Genomic DNA, 27,011 nt, shown 5'->3' on the forward strand with positions numbered 1-27,011 from the left:
TTTTAGGAAAATAAGAGAATAATTTACATATTAATATCATCAGATAATAAGAGAATAATTTACATATAAATATCATCAGATAACTATCCTGTGCTGATCATGAAGGATGTTTACAAAAGCAATCAACACCAGAACAATACATGAGCAGCATAAATCCATGTTGACAGCCTACATGAAATTTGTCAGTTAAAATATTCACTGCCCTTGAAAGATTACATTCCAGAGTGTTGAAACATTTTTCCAGATCAAGTATCTGGACAACTCCAGAGATTGACACATAAACGCTAAAAATAGCAATCATTGGATCTCTGAGCAAGAAATCTTTTAAGTACCAAAATCGGCGAGAGTTTTCATAATTTCTCATTCTACTTTGTCGTAAATTTTTACGGCTTCATGCATCTCTCTGTCATCATTTTTTGAAACAACTACTCTGCCTCTCGTTTTGAATTCTTCAAGTTCTGAGAAAAAAAAAATTGTCAGTATCAGCATGAAATTTAAATATCTTCCAGGTACTGGCTAGACTGCTAGTGGATTCTGAATATCTATCCTAATATGGTTTGGTGTAAGAATTTTCGAACTTTAGTTCCCAGTATGCTTAGTTAATCATTAGCTGAAGATGTTTGTCCATATCATCCCTAATTACTGCAAAATGGTGACTTGATTTACATGTGAAGGGAACCAATAAACAAAGGCTGACTAATCTTTAACAGCGCTATCTCTGGCATGACCAGTAAAATATTTTAAGGGATGTATGGTTGGAACTTCAATCTCATTATTTGATAAAGCTAACTCTGTTGAGTGTATATCTTCCCTGACACATTTGTTGGAGGATTTAGAATACTCCCCTTCCTATAAATTTTGAGCCTCTGTACAAGATAAAGGAAGCCTTTCTACTAAAACTTCTAAGGGTCTGGCACTACCCTGAGTGATTTCATCAGTAACAAGTTCAAATGAAGCCCTATTTAATTCTTGTTCCATCTGCATTTGGCTGTTTTCCACGGGAAACTTGACTAGGATATCCACACTAGACTTGTAAATTGCATTTGTGCAACGGTTGATTGTTTCCAAATGCCTTACTCCCTCCATATTTTCACTGCTGCAACAAACAAAAGCTTCTCTCGTGAACTGTGGCTCAGTGCTACTCTGACCCCCAAAAGACCATTGCTGAGACACGTGGTCCAATTTGAAATTTGCCGAGGTAGAACAAAAAGCATTTGAACCCCTTGAGATCATAGAAGTTCCTGAAGTTGCTGAGCCATAATTGAATAGATTTGAGTGCTCATTCCTGGAAAAAAGTGAATCCTTAGCAGAATGCAAAACTTTCCATTGAGCAGGAAACTCCAGATCGGGGAATGGAGAAGAGGACCCTGATCCAGAAAACCCCGATCCTGGTGATAGAAGACTGCCTGCAGGGCTTCCTGGATAAAGTTGGTAAGCTGATAGAAGGTCATTTGTTGCACCATAACCTGAGGATATAAATGGAAAAGAAGAAAATGTTAACCCATGGTCTTGGCTAGTTCCTTTTGTATTTGATGAAGCCTGAAGCAGGTGTGCAAAAGGTACTTCTGGTGATGGCGGGTTAGTAAGTTGAGCCAACTCAGGTGGCGGTGTAAGAGGAGCAGTGGAAGGTTCGGTTGTAAAAGTGGAGAGCACAGGAGGTGAAACCAGCTGGGTTTCATATGCATATGGTCCAATTGCAAAAATATTTGAGATAGGCCTACCAGGCGAACAAGTGGTACCAGACATTGAAGATAAAGGTAAGCACCCAGCCGGTGATGGTACAGTAGACGAATTGCAGGAATTCAAAAATGAAGCTGGTGATGATGGAGGTGCTGATAGCGATGTAGATATTGTCAGTTGATAGGCACCACCTGCTTGTTGAACACCATTTGTGAGAGCTTCTGTTGCATTTCTTTCCTGAGCATGAAATGCAGGTACAATGCGCTTTGTTCGTTTCTGTGGACCAAAGCACCAGAAACGACTCCAGTATCCTTTCCATCGTCCATGCTGTAAATCAAGTATACCGTTTGAGCAATTTAGAGAATTAAGCAGATGACCAAATAGCAATGCCATTAGTTTTTGCATAGAAACACAAATGAACATACATAGCAACTTCAAGAAACATTTGGTGAAGGAGCTAAAAGAAAAACAGAAATTATAATCAAACTTTTCTTTTTACCAATTTCATCCTAAGCCGGGTAAAACCAAATCTCATTGAATTCACTTGCATGAAGGGATGATAAGCAAGAAGTTTTGTATCAAAATTTCTTAAGATGAAAAGGTTCAACACTGTATATCTTCATCAAGAGTATGTTAAACAGAATAAAAAATGAGAAAATTTGAAAAGTTTAGTTGTGAGCATTAAGCATACATTAACAACAGTAAAAATAAAATCTAATTACTACCTACAGAATTAAATTATAAAAGTAAAAAACTAATGTAAGCCTGAAACAGATGATTGGATTTTTTATTTAAAATACCATATCATTTGAACTTTTCAAGTTTACATATTGGAAATTTATTAAAAATGGTTTCTGACTATCAATAGACACAAAACCATGTCTGACATTTATATTCCATGTTATTGCCATTTAATGTGAGTATATTTTTGCCCGTGAGCATGGGTGTGGAATTTCTTATTGCAGGGAGATGGTAGATGGACAACCAATGAAGGTTATCTGACATCGATAATGAATGCCTAAACATAATATCTATGGAACAGATTCTCAAAGTGATAAAAGGTAAAATCTAAGAATACAGTAGGAAATTGTGTTCTAAAGAAGAGAATGGATTTTAACTATCCAAATCCCAAATGTAATACTACTGTCATCTTTACCTCTGGCATGGATACAAACTGCCCTATAATAGAAGTCCCCCTATTTACCTCAACAATAACAGCAGATTATTATGTAAACAACCTGAGGAATATATCTGAAGCTAATAAGCAGCCAGCTAAAGATGAGCAACGGATTATTTTGGTGGGTGAGTTATTATGTAAACAACCTGAGGAATATATCTGAAGCTAATAAGCAGCCAGCTATAGATGAGCAACGGATTATTTTGGTGGGTGAGTTTATAAAAATCGGCAAACCAATGCTAATGAAATATTGCTTGCCTCTTAAAAGCAAGTTTGCAATTAAAAAATTAGTAATTAAAAAAATACAATGACTTAATATAACCTCCATATCATGATGTGGTGCATCAACCAATCAAGCAGTTATCAATTACAATAAACAAATATATTTTAAAGCTGATGTTTTATTTATGTTTAGAAAGGAAACAACACAATCATGAAGGGGGATATCTGGACAATGATGACCTAAAATTTAAAATAATTGATATCAAATCTGTTGTAAATACTGTGGTTGACAACTATTTGCTTGATACGGATCCAAATTATATTTAGAAATTTCTAGCTTGATTATATGTATGCTAGTTTTGTTATCATATAGATTGCTTATATTTGTTCTTAGAATAGTCACACTGAAACTTAAGTACAAATAAAGAAAGGAAGGTTTTGAATATGTTTCATTTAACTTTAAGAACCAAGATTTTAAAATGAGGGATTGTGTGATACCTTTATTTATAATAAAAATAACATGATAATATTAATTATAAGAAGGTGAGCTTTTATCTTGCATTCTTTCATCCATAGAAACATTTGCTATTAACAGGCTTTCTAAGGTCCAGCTATAAACAAGTTATTGACTTTCTATAGTTTTTCCTTAACAGACAACAAAAGAAGCTTTGCCTTGTCAACTCCTGTTTATAAGAAAACCAAACTTTGATGTTTATTTATCTCTAGGACTTGCAACGATATCCTGATTGTATTTAACATTTACCCTGGATTCCCAGAAATACTGCCATAACACTTACCAATAGTTTAATAAGAGCCCCCTTATTATCCTGAGAAGCATTTGGAAAATGGGATACAACACTACTGAGTAATCTAAAATGTTAATATAAGCTTCAACCAGCAGTTGTATCGTATAACAAGTATTTTTCCTTTAGCAAACTTTTAATCATATCTCACGCCGTAGTGTTGTTTATTTTATTCAATATTTTATATAACATATGATGGATACCAGATCATAGTCCTCTCAAACCATTAAATAAATAACATCATTTGGTACAATGATTCAAGTGGCGTTTCAGGTGCTGAAGGATAGAAATGTAATGCACTTAGCTTGCGACCTTTTTGCTTTGGATGACTTCAATTCATTGAAAATTCTGCTGTTTATATCTTCAAATTTGATTATAAATATTGGACAACCATTGACATTGAATTAATTGATGCAATGATTCTGAACATTTCTCTACTGTTGTTGTTGGACTAACACCAATGTTCCCCTTTGGGATTTGTAACATGGCTTAACTGCCTACTGTGTTTTATAAGTCTAATGGTTGTATTGAACATTGACAGGTGGTTCTTTTGGTGCAATGACAACCCTAGCTTGTAACAAGTGGTATCACAGCTTGGTCATAGGTTTGAAACTCCTTGGGTAACGCTGATGGGGAATTGTTGGACTAACTGCCAACGTCACCCTTTGGGATTCGTGACATGACTTAACCGGCTCTTGTTTTCTACAAGTCTAGTGGTTGTATCGGGCATTGACAGGTCAATCTTCTGGTGCAACAGCAACCCTAGCTTGTAACAATTGTTTCTTCTTACAAGTAAAACATTTCTTTTTTATAATCAAACAATTAAATCTCAAACAAAAGACGTGGAGGCCTGAATGAAATGCAGAAAAAGGTTAACAAAATGAAACCGATAGGAATAAACAAGAAGCAAGTATTTATTTAAAATGTGATATAACGAAAATATTTATTAACGTGAGATGACTGTTCAATTCATCTTCAAGAAGGCTGTCTGGCTTCTACTGTATCTAGGAGATATAAGATATAAAATATTGTTCTACTAGGTTTGACTATACCTGGGATTATATACAATAGTGTTACAGGATGATGTAACAAAAAACAGAACATACATAAATGAGATACTATTCAATTAATGTTTCCCAGAAATGACCAGGGCATCCATATTTCTACATGATGATGAAAAAATTTACCAAGTGTCTTGTGCTTCTCTAGGAAAATTTTGCAAATCACACAGGACCATATCAAATACTTCACAGAATAATGGAGATGATTTATTCTTGGACAGTGTGCAGACTATTTGCATGTAGCAGGAGTGTATCTGAAGTTCTGAACCCTCAACATTGCCTTTGATTCAAACCCTGAATGTTTCTTATGCTGAATGCAAACAAGCACACAGGATATGACTAGACATTCTTGAAAAAATGAAACTGGACTATTTTATTGTCAGAACAGAGGATGAATAGCCTGCTCTAGTACCAATGTAGACACGGGAACAAAATGAAATGGACAAGAAATTGAAAAAGAATCAAGTACTCAATGAATCTCATATTCCATTCATACAAAATGTGATACAATATGCATATTTAATATTTATCAACAAGAAGAAACTGTTCAATTCATATTCTAAATAACTGTTCAATTTCTAGCGTATCTAAAAACTAGAAAATATAAAATATGATTCTACTAGGTTTCACTTCACCTAGGATTATTTATGAAGTGTTGTAGATGATTGATGTAAGAGAACTTAGAAAACAGAAAAAAATGTAAAAGAAATACTAATCAATCAATATCTCGTAATAATGATCAGAGCCTCTATATTTCCATATGATGATGACAATGTTTACCAGGGTATCTAGTGCAGCTCTAGGTAAATTTTTGCTCTTTTAGGGCTTCTCATATTATTTATTTTTCTTAATTTCAGTACACTGTCTGTGACATTCGATGCAAGCCTTGGTTTTTCCCTTGAAATTGTACATCTAAGTTTATTGGTGCATGCAGTTACCATTCATATGTTGTTTCTGTACCGTTTGTCTCATTGCTCCACTAGATCTCAGTATACCTGCCACAATCTGTTTTACGTTTTCCAGTAGTTATATGGATTTGAAGGGACTCCCACCATTGAAATTTAGTTGTCCATGTAATTTTTGAAAGATATATTTTTCCAATTCTTGTGAGCAAAGTTTCCAAATTGGGAATGGGAACGGGTACAGGTGCATGGGTACAAAATGCTGGTATGGCACAATTTTTGTGTGTGTGGGGTGGGGGGATTGGGTACCTTTTTGGTATGCTCATATATGCACGTGCACGCGGGCACACACACACACACACACATGCAGCTAGAAAATAGAATAAAGTTTAGAATGTCATATACCAATACATTTCTAAACAAAACCATTACAAAATTCAAATTTTGAAACATATCATTCTAATTTAAATTCAAGTTTCAGTATAAAAAAGATCAAGCTAGAATCTCATTATGGATAACTTCAGAGTTCGCTAATTAATAGTGTAGGTCTTAAAAATATCTAAAGATCAAACTAGAAACACTAAACATTTGGCATTTAAAAACACAAATCCCAGATGTGTATCCACAGGAGATTCATTTCTGAATCTGGTTCGAGTACGTTCTGTACCCAAAATCACCTGAAAAGTTCCATTAATCAGCAACTTAGCTCGTGGGCATAGTGCCCTAGAAAATGAGTGAAAATTTCTATGGATGTGATTTTCAATGCAATACTTATCATTGATGGTTAAAGTTTCATGTTGGGAATTTTCTTTCCTTTATAAACATAGTGCTGTTGGAAGTGAGTAACAAGGTATATGGATTTGATTTTTCTCATAATACCTGGTGTTGATAATTAAAGCTTCATGCCAGGCAGTTTCTTCAATTTTTAAACTTATTCTCCTTATCTGGTTCATATGTTCTACAATATGCATTACTGATTATTTAAAAATGTTAAGAGACACTACTAACAATCACCAATTAAATATTATATAATATATTTGTTAACTCTGCACAAAACCTTCTATCAACTAATATCTTATTCTAAATTACCTATAAATACAGTTTTAAATGTCCACCAATGCAAGAAAACACAAAAAAAGGATCTTGTGTCACATCCATACAAGTGCAAACAAGCCATAAATAGGAAATGAACGTGCAAGTACACCTTGAGAAACTCACAAAAGCAAAGAAAACTCCAAAAGAGAGAGCCCATGCACCTCATGCCACTGATATCCAGTCAATTACTAGTGTTAATAAATGTCAATAGGACAAGGTATCATTTTAGCAAGTACAAAAAGATCCAAAAACCTGCAAAATAGTCACTGCACCATGGATACCCCGTTCTTCCTTTTGTAATAGTCAAATCAAACACAGACGAAGATAGAACTGAGAGCCAAGATTTGTACCAAAATGAAGTTTAAAAGTCAAAAAGTTGAACTAAGAAGTTAAAACCCTTCAAAATCATGTTCTTTCCACTTTCTATGAATCTATGAAACTTGCACCCACAGCTACATAGCAACAGTAGCGAGAGCTGAAATTGTATATGAGATTTAATTACACAACTTCAAAACAAGAAAGACAACACATTAAGAAATGCTAAAATGATCACAAAACACATAAAAAGGTCTGCAATTATCTTTCATGCCAAATAAAATACATAGGAAAAGCCCTAAGCCTGCAGTTTTTTAAAAAAAAAAGCCAAATCCTAAACATTATGGATTTTTAAAAAAGCCAAAAGTTTGCATTTCATATAGGCAATTATATTTTAGTTTAATCTTTTTAGGGAGGATGTTGTTCGCCGGGTCAACCAAGATTTGACCAAGTGTTGACCAGATCTACAATAACTTGGGCTTGCTGTTCTGACTTGACATGGACTGCAGCCTGTGTGGTGTTTACTAGTGTCTAATTACATATCAATCCTGATGATTGCTACTATGCTACTATTTGACGACTTTTGGCGATCGCCAAACCACCACAATGGTTATGAGAACAAGTCATAGCCTTTGAAACAGTATTTTAGAGAGAACACATGTAAGCATAGCTTTGAGAGAAATTAAATGGAAATGACATCAACTAACCTCATGGCCATAATACTTGTATCCATTTTTTTGGGTCACAGTTCCCCACTAAGGAATCTTAAGGCCTTTGCAAGTGAATAATTTTGTTCCTCATTCTTTCTTGGGATGCCAGTTTGCTTTTCTTTATAGTTGCCTCTTCAATCCCACTAGCTACATCTCATCCTCACCTACTTGTCCAACACATCATCCTCCAACTACTCTTGGCTATTTGGATGAAGGCAACAATATATCATCTCCTCATCAAGCATAGAAGACTCAAAGAAATGGATAATCTCCACAATGTGTACATCTACATGTGGGAGGCAAGTCCATCTGAAAAAGATTAGCTCTGACCTGTTGCAATACCTAAAACACTTGATACCTCATTGGTTTGAACTCTACTTGGTCCTTGAAGCCTTTCGTTTCCTAAGCATAATCAAACATGATCTCCAACCTTAAAATTATGTATCAACCAATGTTGATCATGTTGCCTCTAGCACCTAGCTTGAATGTTGAATCTTATCAACGAACTATTTGGCCTTGACCACCTCTTAATCCACATTCTTAGACTTTTCTCATGACTATCACAAAGCAGCATCAAAGAGACTAGGAGGCAAGACATTAAAACATGTTCAAACAGCAACAACCTTGTGGTTGTGTGAACTTCCCTATTGTATGAATCATGAATCTCTGCCAAATGCAATTTATAATGTCCCCAACTGAGACTTTACATGATTTACCCTAAAATTCTCACTCAGGATTTGGATTATGCTTGGAAATAGAGATTCGTAACACTCCCTAGTAGGAGATTGCCAATTCCAAAAAATTATCATGCATCACTATGCATTTAATTTAAGAAGAAATCCATAATACATACTTAAGCCCTAATTCGTTACTCTCGTAATCAATAACCTTAAGAAGGATTGGGATTTACTTGTCGTTGGGTGCTTGACACCAATCTACAAGTAGGCTCCCTCAAGGCTTCAAGACACCATCCTTATCCCATCTTGGGAATTTCCTACTAGATTGTGAGGTTTTACTTCACCTCTCCCTCACAAACACCAACCTATCTGCTTAACAGTTAGCAAGTGATATCATTAATTTTTGTATTATGAACACACACACACACACTCGTATGTAAATTATGCTATAAGTGTGTGTGTGTATAATTATATATAGACATTAAAGCATTATTTATTAATTTGGTGTCACACGGTACTTGCCAACATTGTAAATAATATTACAATAATAGATAGTTTCTATTATCTGTGTTTAGCATCTAATGGTTATCTATTGTAATTTTCTGTAAATATTAGAATTTTTCTAATATTTAGTTTTTTGTTTCTATTTTTTAGTTAGCTTTAGAGAACTGTTAATTTTCTCTTATAGCTAGAACAGAAAGCTTTTATTCTTTACAATCGTTTCCTAAGGAAACATTGTTCCATTCTTTTGTATATATAGACATCTTGGTCTCTGTTAATAACAAGCAAATATTTTCCAATTACTTTGTAATATGATATCAAAGCCAATACTTTAAATTTTTTCGAAAATATTATAATTGCTTGGTTGAAATTATCTGCCTTTTATTATTGAAATTATTTACATGCATGTTTGCTTCCAATTCTCTCTATAATCTAACTAGGGTTTCCGTCCTGAGAGATTTGAATCCACCGACTTCTAGTTCGGTTTTGCAACCCTTATATGTCCAGATCTGTCTGATTTTTCTGCACATTTCTGCCATTTGTTGTAGTTTTTTTTTTGGAGCAGGGCCGTTTTTGTTCAAAACCCTAATTTTTGAGTTTGGAAAAAAAATTTGATTCCAAATTCTTTTTGGGTTTTTTGAGAGCTCAACTAGGGTGTCTATTTTTCCTAGGTGAATAAATTTTCGTGCCTCTATTTTCGAGTTAGCTGATTCAGAAATCGACAACATATTCTTTTTGGACTTTTCGAGTTCTCTTTTGGGTCACCCTTCAAATTTTTTGGGGGTTGCATGTTTGTTGCGTGTATTTGCATGTGCTGCTTTACCATGCAAAGTCTCATGTTTTGCCTACCCTAAAAATTCCGGTGGGTTTTCATTTTTTTTTCCTTAAATTTTTTTGGGCTTTTATAAATTTTCCTTTAAAAATTTATGATTATGTAATTCACAAAGTTGTGTGGGATTCCTTTGTGGGTTTCTAATTTTTTCCTCAAATTATTTGTTGGGTTTTAATTGATTTTTCACCTCAAAAATCATGTTGGGTTTTGATTGATTTTTCACCTCAAAAATCATGTCAGGTTTTGATTAATTTTTCACCTCAAAAATCATGTTAGGTTTTGATTGATTTTTCACCCCAAAAATTGTGTTCGGTTCTTTCAATTTTCTCCTAAAAATCATGGCATTTTGCGGTTTGTTTTGGAGCATTATGCTCATCTGCAAAGTTTTGGAGTGTTATCCAAATTACCATTAGCAGTCTTCTCAACAGACATCCTCTACTCCAGATTCATAAGGCTCTTGGAAGAAGAACATTCAATGCAACTATTGCCACAAGTTTGGTCACATGAAGGTTGAATGTCAAAAGTGCTTAGCTGCCCTATCTAAGCAATCTGGTTCGCAGCCCACAACAAACAGTGTGGAGCACCTTGAGCAGGTAGAATTTGTCTTTTACGCTTTTTGACAGCTTCATGCTCTAGATAAATTAACCATTAAGCGAGGGTATTACAATAATAGATAGTTTCTATTATCTCTATTTAGCATCTAATGGTTATCTATTGTAATCTTCTGTAAATATTAGAATGTTTCTAATATTTAGTTTTTTGTTTCTAGAATATAATGTTTCTATTCTTTAGTTAGCAGTAGATACCTGTTAGTTTTCTCTTTGCTAGAATAAAAAGTTTCTATTCTTTACGATCGTTTCCTAAGGAAACATCATTCCATTCTTTTGTATATATTCCCTAGGCAAGTTGAGCATCCATAAGATGTGACTCTTGGAGTGAACCTCGATAAATGAAAGGTGCAAAAACATTTGAAGTCCTCCCACTTGGAGATTGGTGACACATTAGGAAATTGAAAATTGCAAGCATTGCTTACAAATCAAGTGAAATATGCCTCCATTTGAGAAATCCGTCAATCCAATTCATGAGCATTTATTTCTCCATCAAAGGGATGAACATGCATCTTAGCTTCAGCCTTTAAGAAATCACTAGAAAAAGAGTCTCTATGTTCTTTGTCATTCCTCTTACGCTATTACTGTTCCTCTTCCTTTTTTCATTTTTCCCTCCTCTTGTTCATGTGCAATGCCCAGTTATCAAGTTAAAGCTAGGAGGAGAGTTCACTGACTCGAACCCAAAGAAATCTGGAAGCCCAAAATTTTCAAGTTCGCAAAAACATAGCAAATCTCGACAGCTTAGAAAGTATTAGAAATTAATCTCTCTTAAAGAATCTTTTTTTGAGAAATTCAATTACAAAATACATTGAATTAAAAATTGACATCTCCAAAGAGAAAAAATTTCAAAACAGGGGATGGGGGTACTTGTGTACATCAATTTTTTTTAATATAATTTAATATTAATAGAAAATCTGAAAATATGAGTCATAACAATGGTTTTTCAAAACAAGAACAGTGAAAGTTTGTGGATGGGAAGTATTGTTTTCAGTTTCAAATTTGCAATATGTTTGTAATAATAATATATGCTAAATATGTAGATGCATAACAGAGGAGGCAGACTTTAAACATGAACAAGAAGATTATAAATCATATAACGATGACATATTGCAAATGATAAACTTCTGACTTGAACAGTGATAAAGTTTACTGTTAATTAGTATTTTATCAAAGTTTCAAGCTGATTATGTATTGAATTAAGCTTGATAAACAAACTGATACGCAAACAAAAATCAGAAATCTTGATCAAAGTCCTTAGGTATGATGCTCACCACTAAGTACCCAATACTTGGGCATGTGGGTATTCATCCTAGGGGTGTGGGTACATGCACCCATGCAACCTTGGTTTTTACCCATGTTTTTTTATGTCTATTCAAATGCAATAGTTAAACTTGTGAAAACTTGCCCAGAAAAAAATATAGTACTCAGCAGTTTGGACAGCTTGTAAACTATGGCTGGGAGTATATTCTCCAGCGGATCTATCTGTCCTATTGAGGGGAAATACAAGCAACATCACTGTCCAGACTTCTAAACTATTCCTCATCCTTATCCATCTTTTTGTCCATATCTCTTTCCATCAATCTTGCTGTCCCATTCCACTCTCTTGTACCAGTATTGAGATTAGAAGGAGCCACTTTATCACTTCCACCTGACCCTTGTATTGGCAAGCCAATAGCCTTCTTATTTCTGTAAAATGTTAAGATGCTCCCCCCCAACAATCACAAAGTACTGATTGTACATGTCAACTCTACACAAAGCTGCTTATAGAATCAGTCTCAAATACTGAACATTGCAAGAAAACACAGAAACAAGATTTCACATCCACACGAGTGAATAAACCATGAAAAGGGACTGAACATAAAATTACCTTTGAAACCCTCAAAGGGGAAACAAATCTCCAAAAACAGTAACCTCATACTTCTCATGCCACCTATATCCAGTTAGAAGTGTTTACAATGTCACTAGGGTGAGTTGGAACACTTTCCACTATTAAAAAACTCCAAATACTTGCAACACAGGCACAGCACCAAGGAAAACCTCTCTCTTGCAATTTTCAAATTCAATGTAGATGAAGGTATAATTGAGAACCAACATTTGAAAAATGTAATTCTTTTCCATGTCCAACCTTGGCATTAAAATGCAATCCAAAACCTAAAAGTTGAACCAAGGAAAACCCTACAAATTCCATATTCTGTCCACTTTGTATGAAACTGCCACCTAATGAATTATGGCTAATGGAAAACCACCGAGGCAGTTACACAAATGTGTCATGTCAAAAACAAACAATTTTGTCAAATTTCTCTCATTTCCAACTTCTGACCTTTGGTTTCTAACCTCCTTGTGATGCTCTGAATCGCCTCAAAGCTGCCCATAACCAAAGAACAAAACATCATCATGGCTTATTAAACAGTCTTATGGAGGAAACAAATGTAATCGTAGTCATGAGACAACTCAACTAGAAATGACATCAACTAAACCCACTGGCCTACCATTTGGATCTATTTTTTCAATCATGTGGTTTGGTAGGCATAATTACTTTCTATGTCAATTGCAAGCAAACTATGTAGCAGTTGATTGATATAAGGCATTATATTTGCAAGCATCATAATTGGGTGCTACAATTGCATTTTCTTTCTAATGGAATACATGTATTTTCTAGCCCATATCTAGTTCAAAGTCATTTGGTTTTGGAAGTAAAATGATGTTTCAACAGTTTTTATTGTCTGTATGTTGTTTTTCAATATCTTCAATTTTCATTGTACTACCAAATTGATCAACTCCAGAATAGTGTATACTACAACATTCATTTTCCCAGTTATAAGCTAACATGGATTAATATTGATTAAAGATTTGGTGCAACCAATATTATCTATATGGAAAGTCTCCTTTGGTAGAAGTGCTGTGGTGGTTTTTGATTGCATACATATTTCAGAATTGTTGTTTTCCGGATAGTATTTCCAAGGTTGATGGCCTCATGTGTAATGCTCCCACCATGAGATCATCATTTTTCTAAACTAGAACACAGCATTAATCAATCAAACATAGGCAATGGAATAAATGACAAGAGCTATTCCATGTAAGGGGCCAACCAAGGCACGGGATAAAAGGAAAAAGGGGTGGCAATTTGCTACAATAAAAAAATTGAATTAAAGTATTATTAAGGTAGCCCGCGTTCAAGAGGAAGACCTGTGAATCTTTCAGATGGCTGAAATGAAGAAGAGGCAAGACTTCTACCTCATATTGGAAGATATAAAAGCAAGAAAAGTTCATTTGAAATGGAGAGATCAATGAAGGGTGCATATCAATGATGGAAAGATGAATTTGGAAAAATAATTTATTATTATCAAAAGGCAACAATAAAGGTTGGTGACTCAATTCTTAAAGACATTACTCTTTCACCAATAAAATGTGAAGGACAAGATTATTCCAGGGATTTCATCATCACTCTAACAAATCAGCATCCATTCAATCATCATTCACTAATATATCAAAACAGCAGTCATTACATCATCACTCATCAATCATCTAATCAACAACCACTTAATCATTGCTCACCAAAACCTAAAATCATCAAATCAAAGAAATTCATTCAAACAATCAACCATACACATATCAATCTTTTAACAGCAATCCACGAATCGATCAATTATACAAGTCGCAATCATTCAAATATCAATTACTCGAGAGTCGATCAATTTCAAACCTCATTTAAGTAAGCATCCACTCCTCAATCCCTCCAAGAAATCAAAATGATAATCAAAAGAAATCAAGCAATCATCAATAATCTAGCAAATTCCTTGAATTATCAGTTTTGAATTTGTGGAAGTGCCTTGCAAATGGGAAGGATGAAATCCCTTCCAAGTCCACAAGAGGTGAATGGATGGCCCCCCTTTCATTCTCTTATCAAGTTGAACAGGTGTTGGAAGGACAGCCAGCCTTCCATGCTCTTGGGCTTGATCAAGGAGGACGGCAAGCCTCCAAGGTGGACTGAAGGATGGAAGGGCAGCCCACCTTTCATGCTCTCAGCAAGTCAGGACAACCAGCTTTGGTAATTGCCATTGGCAAGCATTTCCAAGGTATTTACAATGTAACTGACTGCAAGGAATATGCTATTATTTACTTATCTGAGTATTATTGATCTTCAACAAGACAGTTTGAAGGAGAATATTTGCAGAAAATCAAGATTAGTTGTATCTTCTGAATTATTTATGGAACTATAAGTTGAATGCTACAATAAAACTTATTCATTTTTTATCAAATTAATTATTAAATTTATAAATATAGTGCAACCTCACCTTAAGTTGGAATTGATGTTTTGTGGGAAAAAATAAGGAATATTCCAAAAAGGGACGTCACAAATACTATGTAACAACTAACAAGTAATTCCAAGTATGAGTTATCTTTGCTCAACATAATTGATTTTCAAACTTTTATGGGCTACTATTCTGACATTTTGCAATTAAATCGTTCCTACAATGTGACCACTAACATTCATATATGCTACAAGCAATTCTATCCCATCATTGATCTCAGAATTAGTGTTTCAATTAGTGGCTTTTAGATGTTTCAAAATATTGATAACAAAATTCTTTGGTTCAATAGGGCACATCAAGGGTGCAATTAAATATCTCTAAATACTGTTTGCTTTTTTTTATCCTTTTGTATTATAAAGACGCAAGCTTTTCCATGCATTATGACACTCTTTTAACAAATCCATTTATAACCTAGAACTATAAAATATCTACTCCTTTGCATAGGGCCAAAAACTTTTTGGTCATTATATTGTTGAACTTGTATTTCAAAGTTAGGCACATAGATACATCATCTTAGAACTTAGCTACCCAAGTTCGCGGTTTTGCCCCCAGAACCCTACCTGGGTTTGAACCAATTCGAAATACTAGTCCGGTTCGGCCCAAGTTCAAACAGGATTTGATTTTTTTGGAACTGGTTCGAATCCACAGTCTAGGAATTCGAACCCGGGCGAAATTCTGGTGACGGGCGACTTTCAAGGCATTTTTTATAAAAAATTTAATATTGTTTTGAGTTCTGCAGCCTTAGAAAGTGAATGTAAATAGGTTATTTTGGCTTCTAACATCATTTGTGGTGTGTAAATAGGTGATTGAGCAAAAGTAAGTTTGTGCAAGGTAAAGTTGGAAGATTGGATTGTTAGCTATATTCAAGTGTTTCTGTCTCATTGCTACATGTTTGCAAGCTTACACTGGCAGGAAGAGGTAAGTTCTTGTTCTATTTTGCTTTTGTGTCAATGTTCTATTTAAGCCTTTTTTTCCAAATATCTTTCATTGCCAATAAGATCTAGCTATTATATTCCCTAAAGGCTAAAATTTTATTCTCAATAACAATATGTCAATACGTACACAATTTCTTATCATAGGAAAAGGTGCTTCAAAAGGATCTACATCCTTCTTGGTAGGCAATGGCAATATCCCACAAAGAATAGAACCCCCATCTAATTCTCCTTTGTGGAAGTATGTGGATATTATACATCCTCTTTCGGGAGGTGGTGGTTTCCATTGAAAATGCCGAGGTTGTGATGTAGAAAGAAACAATTCATATTATCATGTGGTGGGTCATTTGTCTGGATACCCTAGTAGAGGAGTGAAGAAATGCCTAGAAGAAAAATGCCCCTGTGCCAAATTCATTAGTATTAAAATATATTGAAGAGCATGATTGAGCTGAAGAGAGAGATGAACTTAGACAAAATGCCATTGATGGCAATAAAAATAAGAAAAGAGCAAAAGGAATGAAATCCACCCCAGATGTTGCGATAGAAAATCACCCCTTCTATACTACCTCAGCTGCCCCTAGTTCTAAAATTGAAGCACCCATTCGACACAAAAGAAGGGGATTGCTTGAAACTGCATTTCAAAATCAGAGTAGGGAAATTGTGGACATTGATGCAGCAAGATGCTTGTATGCAAATGGGTTGTCTTTTAATCTTGTTCGCTCTCCATATTTCAAGCAAATGTTGAGAAGTGTTAATGCAACACCTGCAGGGTATTCAGGTCCCGGTTTTGAGAGAGTACGAACCACCTTGTTGGATGATGAGGTCAAGTTGATTGATAAGCAATTGAAGCCCATCAAGGTTTCATGGATTGAGACAGGGGTAACAATTGTTTCAGATGGGTGGAAAGATGCTAGAAATCATCCATTGATCAATGTTTTGGCGGTGTCCCCTAAAGGGGCAATGTTTTTTAAAGAAATGGAATGGATTATGAGGGGTAAGTCAAAGATGAGCCATTTATTGTTAATATCCTAATTGAGGCCATTGAACAAGTGGGTGCAAGAAACATTGGCCAAGTCATAACAAACAACGCAAAGAATTGTAGAGTTGCTGGTTTGTTGGTTGAAGAGAGATACCAACATATTTTTGGACACCTTGTGCAGTTCATTCATTCTATCTTATGCTACAAAAGATTAGGAAGCGTATTGAGTGGATCAAAGAGGTGTATATAGAAGTTGAGGGCATCCCGATGTTCATCACAAACCACTACATGACTCAAGGGATATTCAGAATGTTCTCACATTTGGAGTTGCTGAAGGTAAGTAAATTTGAACTCAAGTTAGTTAGTTAATTTTTTTAAAAATAGTATCTTACAATTTCTGATTTTTTGATTATGTAATGCGTATTCTTTTATCAAGTATGTATCTAATAATTGTATTGGTTTTGCTCTATTTTATGTTATAGGTTGTTGAGACACGTTTTGCATCAAATGTAATTATCTTGAGACAATTTATGCAAGTGAAAGAGGCACTTACCAATATGATAATCAGCAACAATTGAGCCATATGGAGGCAAAGAACACTGAGAGGGCAACCAAAATAAGGAAGAAGATATTGGATGAAAAATGGTGGGAACATGTGGAATATCTCATTAAGCTCACCACACCCATTATGATCATGCTTAGGTACGCAAACATGGATAGGCCTTGCCTTGGAGAGATCTATGATAGCATAGATTCAATGCTTGAGAAAATCAAACAAATTGTAAATGAAAAGGAACAAGATCCTGAAGAGACCTTCTTCGAACAATTGCACGCAACTGTTGTAGAAAGATGGAACAAAATGACCACTCCTCTACATTTGCTTGCCTATGCATTAACATCCATATACTATAGCACCCAATTTACTAATCTACCAGGAAGGCTACCACCTTATAGAGACATAGAAGTGTCTGATGGATACAAGGCAACATTTCAAAGACTCTTTCCTGATGACAAAATGCGAGATTTGATTAAGGATGAGTTCATACAGTTTGTGGATGCAAAAAAATTAAGTAATGATGCTCTTTGTCATCGGTTTAGGAATGATGCTCATAGTTGGTCGTACCTCCATGGCCAAAGATTCCAAACGTTGCAGCACCTTGCAATCAAAGTGATATCACAAGTAAGTTTAATTTTAAAAAAAAATGTTATTAGTTTCCTTTGTCTAAAAAGATTGTTATTAGTTTCCTTTATCTTCATAAATTGCTAGAAATTCTAAGATTTAAGATACATAATTTAAATTTTATTTTAATTGTTTACATGTCATGTCTTCATAGATTGCTAGTTCATCTGCTTCAGAGAGAAATTGAAGCACATATTCTTTCATCCATTTAGTGAAGCGCAATAAGTTGCAATTAAAAAAGAGCGAAGAATTTGGTATTTGTGCATTACAACTTGCATCTCCTCTGCAGAGTTGGCAGACTTGGATGTTTCTCTTCTCGGCTTACAATTGAAGACTTTGAAGATTTTGATGCCCATACTATTGTTGTTGGTGCTGATCCCATTGGCCTTAGCTCTATTGCTGAGTCAACTAATGAGAAAGGACTACGAGAAGAAGAAGAAGAAGAAGAAGAAGAAGAAGATGAATATGATGAATATTCAAATTTTACACATTATGATTAGTTGAAACTTGAACTTGAAACAATGATACTTGAACTTGCTGTTATGATTCATGGATAATGCTTTAATTTTAATGTTTTGAATTTGAATCTTTGATGTTGAACTTGAAAATTGAAATATATGATGCTATGATCTCGATTCATGATGCTATGATTACATGTTCAAAGTTTATGCCTATGGTGTTTTTGTTGTTTAAATGATTAAATCATATGATTTTATGATACTCTATGCTTCTAGGCTTCATAAATATGTATATAGATAATTTTTTATAATTTTATACATGTTTTTGTACGAACGAACCCAAACAAACCCAAAACCCTTTCCAAAACTTTACCGTACCGGCAAACTGGTTCTTTGAACCCATATTTTGTATCGAACTCGAACCGTTAACTAAGTCTTAGAAGGGAACTTAAGTCTAATAATCGTCCCCCTTATATGTAAATTCAATATTGGCTTCATAGCCAAACTTGCTGAAAACTACATTTTGTGCACATCCTAAATATGGGGGGTTTGGGATTCTTCCACATTCGTGTTTTGCTCAATGCGACCAAGGAGTGATTTTTACCCACTTTTTTGGATTTTGCTGCTCAACAGCTCTTTGTCAGATTAAGTTTTTGATTTGTTAGTTTGAGGATGACTCCAATCATTTTTGGCTCCACAACTTCCTATGGCAGTTTGAGTGTTAACTTTTGCTTTGGGTGGTCCATATTTCTTATTTTTGCGTGTCAAACTCTTAGAAAGTATCCTTGGTTGCATATGATGTAATAGGAAATTAATTTGGAATTTAGATCCCCTAAGAATCTTGGCATTTATTGTTATATGCATTCATGAAAGAAGTGGAGTTTGTAATAGTCGTTATAAAGCTATTTTTAGCAAATCTCTCAACTTGAGCATGAGAATTGAGAGTGAAGCATCTTGACTGTTGTTGGTGGATCCCTTACAAGTTGGGCGATAATTTTACTCCCTTTGGATATGAAGGTGCCATCCAGTATTGGTATGACAGTTATTTTTGCTATTCATGGTTAATTGGAAGGTACATTTACTATTCTCAAAGTGCCTCTTCATTTTGGGCGAGCTATTTTTCTTATTTTACCATGGTTTGATGATACATTTTTTTGGGAAACCATATGTGGTATTCCTCAAATTCACAGGTGTTGCTGGAGAGCTGTCAAAGTGAAGAGAGTGCCAGTGAATAGATGTATCACCTATTTGAAGACTGGTGCATATTTTTCCTCTTTCTTGTGTGGAATATTTAAAAAAATTCACACTGTTGATATGATATACTGATTTATCTCTTATTGCTGATTTTGCAGTCATTTTATTTAAATTTTATGGCAATCCTTGCTTAAAAACAAATCTCAGATTTGTTAAAAACTTGTAGATGTTATTCTTGCAGCAGTTTCACCTCATGTGAACTTTAGGTTCTCCATATTAAGGGCAAATAATGTGACTTTAACTAATTTTCTTGATTCATTTGGTAATAAACCCTCTTTGACATAATCTAACCGCTTGGTATTTTTCCAAGGAGCCCACTTAGTCTTGCCAATATATTTTAAGTTGTTTTAGAATATCTTTTCATGCTAGCCATATCTTTAAGGAAATCCAAACACTTCCCAAAGGCTTCCAAAGCATCATTCTAAAGAGAAGGGTGCTTACAATTGTGGCTTGAATTTGGGTCAAGTATCTATGAGCTCCTCGTTAATTTTCAGTTTATCATTATGCCTGCGAAATGCAAAACTATAGCCAACAGTTGATCTTCTTAATGATAGTGTTCATTGACTTGAATCATGAATGATAGTTATAATTTGCTGGAGATCAAAGATTTACACATCACCATTATTAAGTCTTTTTGTTGAAAAGAATGGGGAAGCGTATTCTTCTCATTGTGGATCCTCTGCTGTCCATTTCCATGTCTCTCAATCTTTGAACCATATCCAAATCAACTTTGATGCTTCAACATCATCTCCAATAATATTTTGGTATTGCCCAATAGCCCCAATCGTCTTTGTAACCCATGACTATTTGCATAGATGGATTTCCCTCAATCGATTAATTATTTTAGTCATTACGTGTGTAGTTGGAAAGATGAAATTGAAGACATGCCCTCATGAGATTGTTACAAATCATCCAATCCATAGTTGCATAGGACAAGAACACAAGCTAAGCTCCTACAAACACCCCAGAAGTTAAAGACGAGACATGCACACTTTGAAATAAGAGTGAAGAACATCAAACCACATCTTATTGGCTAAACTTCATGCAGACCAACTGACATGGACAAGAGTCATCCAGATAACATGGGTCTTCCACTAATAACAGAATATAGCTATCCAAATTAACAACGATAGTCTGCTGTTAGCAGTGAAAGGTTATCCAGCTAACATGAATTTTCAAGCTTATTGTGGGCAATGAATCCAACAATTAGTAGTATCCTTTCATTGTTCATCCTTTCATTGTTCCTGGGCAGTTTTCAGGACTTTCTGCTTGTTGTGGGAAATCGTTATCATCCCTTTTGGGAATAAGTTGTTACCATTTATTTGAATACAAGCTTGCCTGCATAATAGTTTTAACATTTTTACACTGCAGTAAATATTCAACCAAGACCATGTCAAGGTCATTCACATCTTCAGAAAAAGCCAACAGAACAATGAAAAATAATTTGGTCAGAGTTAATTTTTAATACAATTAAAATATTGAAACAATTCATCTTAGCTCTGTTGGGTGTGTACAACTATAAATATTCGATGGTGTCATATACATCATGTTGTCCAATACAGAAAAACCAATTAACTAATTTTGTCTGTTTAGTTTAAAATGACAGTCATAAATCGACAACCCTCCTATTTTCTAATTGCACCAGCAAGGAAAGCTACATGGTTTCTATTTTTGGCTTTCCCCTTTACTGCTATCCTTCACATTATGAATAAAATGGAAGCAATCCAAACTGAAAGGTGCAACTGAATAGCCAACCTCAAGCTTCAACTATAGCTATTGGCCTATTGGTTTTCACTGCACCATGAATTCACAACAGTTTACATCCACTGCATTAAGAGAATGAACTCTCCTTTTGAGAGTAGAGTTGAATTTTAGTTGCTCACCTTGTACTAATAGCAAAGTTGTATGGAAACACATATGGATACAAATACGGATACGACCATTTTTTAAGATCCTCAATATGGATATGGCTGGATAGAACATTAATAAAAAACATACATTATTTTTTTAGTTAGTAGAGGAGATTTTGACTACTTCAAAAACAGTATAGACACATAAATGATAAATGCTACACATACAATAAGAAGTTAATTTAATACTTAAAGTTTACAATATGTAAAAATAGTACAGTTGCATTGGAAGATAACCCAAATAAATGGGTTGCTGAAATAGAAAAACATCTCATTTGTCTTTCTCTCATTTGGTGTAGGTTTTGTTTGCACACAAAAACAAATTAAGTAAAAATATGAATGAAAATTTTTAACTGAAAGACAAATCACATATTATTCAGCACTGTTGGCAAATCAAGATTTTCTGGGCAAGCATGGGTATAATAACCAACATGTATCCAGGCCATACTGAATACGTATCCAAATCAGTTACGGGGATACATACGCCTGAGGAGGGACAAAGGAGTGTCTAGCTACTCTACTAAAAGCTTTTTACGATATCGTATTCATTTAACTAATGAGATCTTTTTTTTACTACAAAGAAAGACAATCAATAAGACAGTACTACATATCAGCACTGGAGCTATGCTACACAGATAAATAGAATACAGATGGATTAAATACAACACCAAATACCTCCTGCAAAGGTATTCTTACAGATGTACTAAACAGATTGTGAGTATCAGCAAGTTGCATATGAACGCAATAGCGGACACTAAAATGGAACCAACTCCACCATCCACATCCAAAACCCTCTTTATAGTGCCCTATGTGTTTCTTCTCCAATAAGTGCCAGTTACTCAACAATGATCTATCCTAGGACTTAGAAGTCATAATCAAGAGTAAGATAGCTACAATACAAAGGTCATCCCGCCAAAGAAACATTGTAACTAGAAAGGCGGGAGGTTAGAAGAATCTTGCTACCCAATACCAACTCTCTATTCACAACTAGTGAACTTTATCAATGGAAGCACACCACACAACAAAGGAAACACAAAAACCTCTGCACTTACCAAAAGGAAAATGAATAGACCAACTGCAACATGAAATGCCAAGAAACTCCAGTATACAAATAAGAGCCGCATCCCCATCCCTGAAACCACAATTTTGTTGACTTCTTATTCACTATGCTCAAATATTCTAATGTAATGACATTGTCATCCCCATCTGTAACCCCACATCTCCAGGTAATTATGTATCCAACAGTTGCATAAACAATAACTATGCAGGCTGGAATTAAACACAAGAAAGAAGTATTTATCGTTATTGTACATACTACATATCATAAAAAGGTACAATTAAGCAAGATATTTCAATACTTACACAGCAAGCAAAATTCTAAGAAGAACTGATCAAGAAGCTCACTCAAATATAAAGGACAGAAAACTAATTATCATAATTAATATTTATCAAATCAAAAGAAAGTAGAACAATCGATTTTCAGAAAAATACGCAAAAGCAACCCAATGAAATTCTAGTTTTTGAACTTGACACACGTGAAACAAGATATATCTACCATTCATGATGCACGTTCTGGGGTACAATAATTATGAGACATATTAATCAACAAGCAGATACCAGCCAATGATCAAACACAAAACTTGTTAATTGTGCAATGAAGCATTCTATAAGGCTATACAACAGAACATAGTTTACATTGTTTTTCAAAGCCATCCAAGACATCAAAGAGTGGACCAGCAGAAAACAGTCATCAAGGAAATAAAAATTATATTTTGACCAACTACTGGATTGTTTGTTTATCATAATGGCACTATACTGTTACTGTTAAAAGAGTATGCACCAGTAAATGAAGGGGTAAATAGGATCAGATAGTTCATTATTATAGAATGGGATACATAGGAAAGAATCTGGAAGAAGTCTCCCTTCCTAATATGACAACATTTAAATCAACTAGGCAACATTGAAATCGCCTTGCAAGAATAAAGAGCACAAAATCACCTGAACATTGATCTCACTGGTATGCTAATCCATGTTTAACTCAATGGATGCAATATGGTTTACTTTGATGAAAAACCTGTGTCCATATTTACACTATAGAAATGAATGGAATATGTGACATAGAAGGAGAACTAAAACCAGGGATGCAGTAACATGGCAGAAATCTCGCAGCTTTGAAATTGCTAATTATTTAAAATGGGTGCCAATCTAACAAGTCTAGTGATGTGACCAGGCAATTATCTCGTTAACACCGAGGTTGAAACCCTCATGAACCCGATATTATCTGGTCGATCTGTTAATGGGACTTGATGAATATGACCAAAGAGTTGGCTTGTGATATTGCTATCAAGATTTAACTATGTAGTTTTTGAGTCAAACTCATTGACTCATGTTTTATTAGAAGTGATTCACAAGAATCCATCTCTCATGCGAATAAATGGAACACTTAGCACTCATTGGATGAGGTGATGCTCACAAAGGTGAAGCACCGGGACTTCCCGGGAGGTCACACATCCCAGTTGAGTGCACTTAACTACAGAGTTTTTGCCGTGGTTAAACCTACTCTGCTTGCAACCCCATTTGCAAAACCTTCACCAAAGTGTTGGCTTTCATATTTTCAATGAACCCAAACATCAAATGGCTATATGGTGAGATAGTTTGCCTCCTAGTTTGGGAAGAAAAGGCAGTTTCAAGATGAATACTGAAACCTACAGTGACTGAGAGACTCCTCTGCTCCCCAGATAATCAACAGTCTAGAATAAACCAAGAAGTTAACAAGTGGGTATTGGTCCAAATACTAAACTACACAATTCTTATAGAACTCCCAGTGACTTTCAATAATTAAAAAACACTTTTCAACATAAATGTTTTTCAATATGCTAAATTGTTTTCCGTCCACACATGATACTGGTACGACGAATCCATAGCCCACAAAGTACAAAGTGTGTTAGACCAGGTCTGAAACAGACCATAACCTCCTCAAACCACAACCTTCCTAAAACAGCTTGCGAAGAAGAAGAACTTGGGCTAAATAAACACAGCCCACATCACTAATGCAAGCATAATCTCGATCCGCGTCCTCTTTAACACAAAATTTATAAGGTACTTTTTATCTGATTGAAGATTACCTGGTGAGGAGCAGGAGGTCGGGGGTTGATTGAAGTAATGGCATTTGCAGCGGCATTCAAGATTTCGGTGCTTCTACTCGCTGAGTTGTTGGCCATCATTGCCATCCTCATCTTCAATTCTCTGCATTATTCAAACAAAAAGGTAATAAATGTTTTATTTCGTTACAAAGCACCGCCACGAGTGATGAAACTTGTACAAGAAGTCATCTTACACGCTCAGCCCAGGCTTCCTCCCAAAAAGTATTGTTTTCGTCGTTCAGAAAAAATTAAAAATTGGGTTCAGCTATTTGAAGATGAAGAAGATGCATGGAAAGAAGGGAAAGAGAAAAGCTTACCAACGCCCACGCTCACAAACAAGTGCCTGGTCAAACACAGGGATTACCGCCTAATGAAATCGCACGTTTATTTAATTAATAATTTTTTGATATCCTAATACTTACTCAACCCATCCTTGACATTGTTTACGTATGGCTGATCTCTGCTATAATATTCTACAAAGAATTTCAACTTTTTTATTATTTTATTAAGACCATCTTTTCTTTCACTTCAAAGAATTCTTCTACCCTGCAAGAAATTTGTTTTTATTTTTAAAACTTGGCACGTGCGATTTGAAGCATTAGATTATGTGTTGATTTTCAAAATCTTGTGTACTTTTTTAATGTTTTCTCCGATACCCATGTTCAGAGTTTGAATTTGGGTTTTTGGATTGGGGATGCGACTTTAGTTTAAGATTAAAATTAGGAGGCTAAATTTAATGGAAGTACATTAGTTTATTTTATGAATCTCTCCAAGATAAATTGAAGCTCTAGAAGATGTTAAGTGGGTAGTCTATTTTGCTCAAGTAAATGATTTACAAAATCTTAAAACTCGGGTTTTAGAATGGAAGTTTGACTTAAAAAAATTAAGGCTATATATTAAGTATATAGTATAAATATTGTGTATAAAATTTAAATAGAATTTGGTCGATAAATTATTTGTAGAAATTGAAAAATTTGTCATAAAATTGTCACATCTTTATATTTTTGTTTTATTATTTTTTTGATCTATATTTTACTAGTAGCGGTTCACAATTTCATAAAATGAATAGAAAATTTAGTACTCAGTGTGATATCAATATCTTATAATAGTAAAAAAACATAAGAATCCAAATACAATTTTTTTCAATCATATTTAAACAACATTTATGAACAAAAAAAAATTAATTTTTTCAAATATAAAAATTTAAATACAAAATATACATTATCCTTATGAAATTAATTTTACTAGAGTGGTATCATAAGCAGCCATACAATCTTGGAATATAACTTAATTTAAGACTCTTTTTTTTGGTAGAATGGTTGCATGGCTTCTGGACTATTGTAAACACAAATATATATTCATTTTTTAAAATTTATAATTTAAGGGAAAGCTGTAAAATCAGTAATTTTAAAAAATCTAAAAATCCGTGGAGCTAAATGAGAGAGAAATCCCAGTCCCACGTCATGGATCGAAAATGCTGTCCATTGGTATTTGAGTTGGCAATGGCATTATCTTCCTTCTTGTCTTGTCATCAATCTCTTTAAAATTGAAAAGCCAACTACACAAAACGAACTATCATGTACCTCAAAAGAATAATTTATTCCTTACTTTAAACTCCTTGAGCCTTTTTATGATTGGACCACTAAAATTTACTCTTTGCACTTTTGATTATGATTTAATAGCTAGATTTCAAATAGCTAGATTTCATGCAAGATTGCATTTGCTTTACCCTTGCAAGCAATGAGTGTATATTTTTCAATTGTTGGAGTCCCATCTTGTTTATATTTATCATTGTTCAATTATGGTAATCATATATCTATTTATTTTTTCCTTCAAGTTCATGATGAGTAAATCAAATCTATATGTTTCAATAAAATTGGCAAAATTTAAGATTGTCTTGTGTATCAAATCTATCATTGGTGAAAATAAAAGAGGCAAAAGATTGTCAAGCATAAATTTAATCATGGGTACATTGGGTAGTGTTAATTTTTAATAAAAAGTAAAATTAAGGTATGTTGTGTCAACTTATAATATTATAATGTAAAATCTAAATAGTGATAGTTTAGTTATTTTATTGAGGATTTTATTCATTTACAATATTGTTTGGCTATTAACTACGAGAATATAAGTCTTAGTGTGAAAACTCTTTAAAGAGCTAAGGATTATGATGCAGGAGCCCCAACTCCATCAACAAGTTGAAGACATGTCTTAGGACATCTAGTTAGGTTGGGTCTAATAAGGACCACTTAGTTTGTCAAT

At 34.4% G+C, this 27,011-nt stretch overlaps 1 protein-coding gene across 3 annotated transcripts; it reads right to left on the reverse strand.

Annotated features, from left to right (window-relative positions):
• Window positions 1-25,289, reverse strand: LOC149531057 (uncharacterized protein At1g76660-like). Of its 3 annotated transcripts, XM_089810175.1 has the most exons (4): window positions 24,947-25,078; window positions 24,735-24,855; window positions 22,662-22,741; window positions 1-2,007 (listed from the first exon to the last, which is right to left on the reverse strand). In XM_089810175.1, the coding sequence occupies exons 3-4, from the start codon at window positions 22,737-22,739 to the stop codon at window positions 850-852; spliced, it is 1,236 nt and encodes a 411-aa protein (XP_089666301.1). In that variant the 5' UTR covers window positions 22,740-22,741; window positions 24,735-24,855; window positions 24,947-25,078; the 3' UTR covers window positions 1-849. The 3 variants fall into 3 exon arrangements, with proteins under 3 accessions (XP_089666301.1, XP_089666300.1, XP_089666299.1); XM_089810174.1 differs by lacking the exon at window positions 22,662-22,741 and having other exon boundaries at window positions 25,070-25,289; XM_089810173.1 differs by lacking the exon at window positions 22,662-22,741.
• Between the last annotated feature and the right edge of the window lie 1,722 nt (window positions 25,290-27,011).

The sequence above is a fragment of the Cupressus sempervirens genome, chromosome 11 (genome assembly GCF_028749045.1).
Source record: "Cupressus sempervirens isolate cs-2001-9-10 chromosome 11, ASM2874904v1, whole genome shotgun sequence".
In the NCBI taxonomy this organism is placed as follows: Eukaryota; Viridiplantae; Streptophyta; class Pinopsida; order Cupressales; family Cupressaceae; genus Cupressus; species Cupressus sempervirens.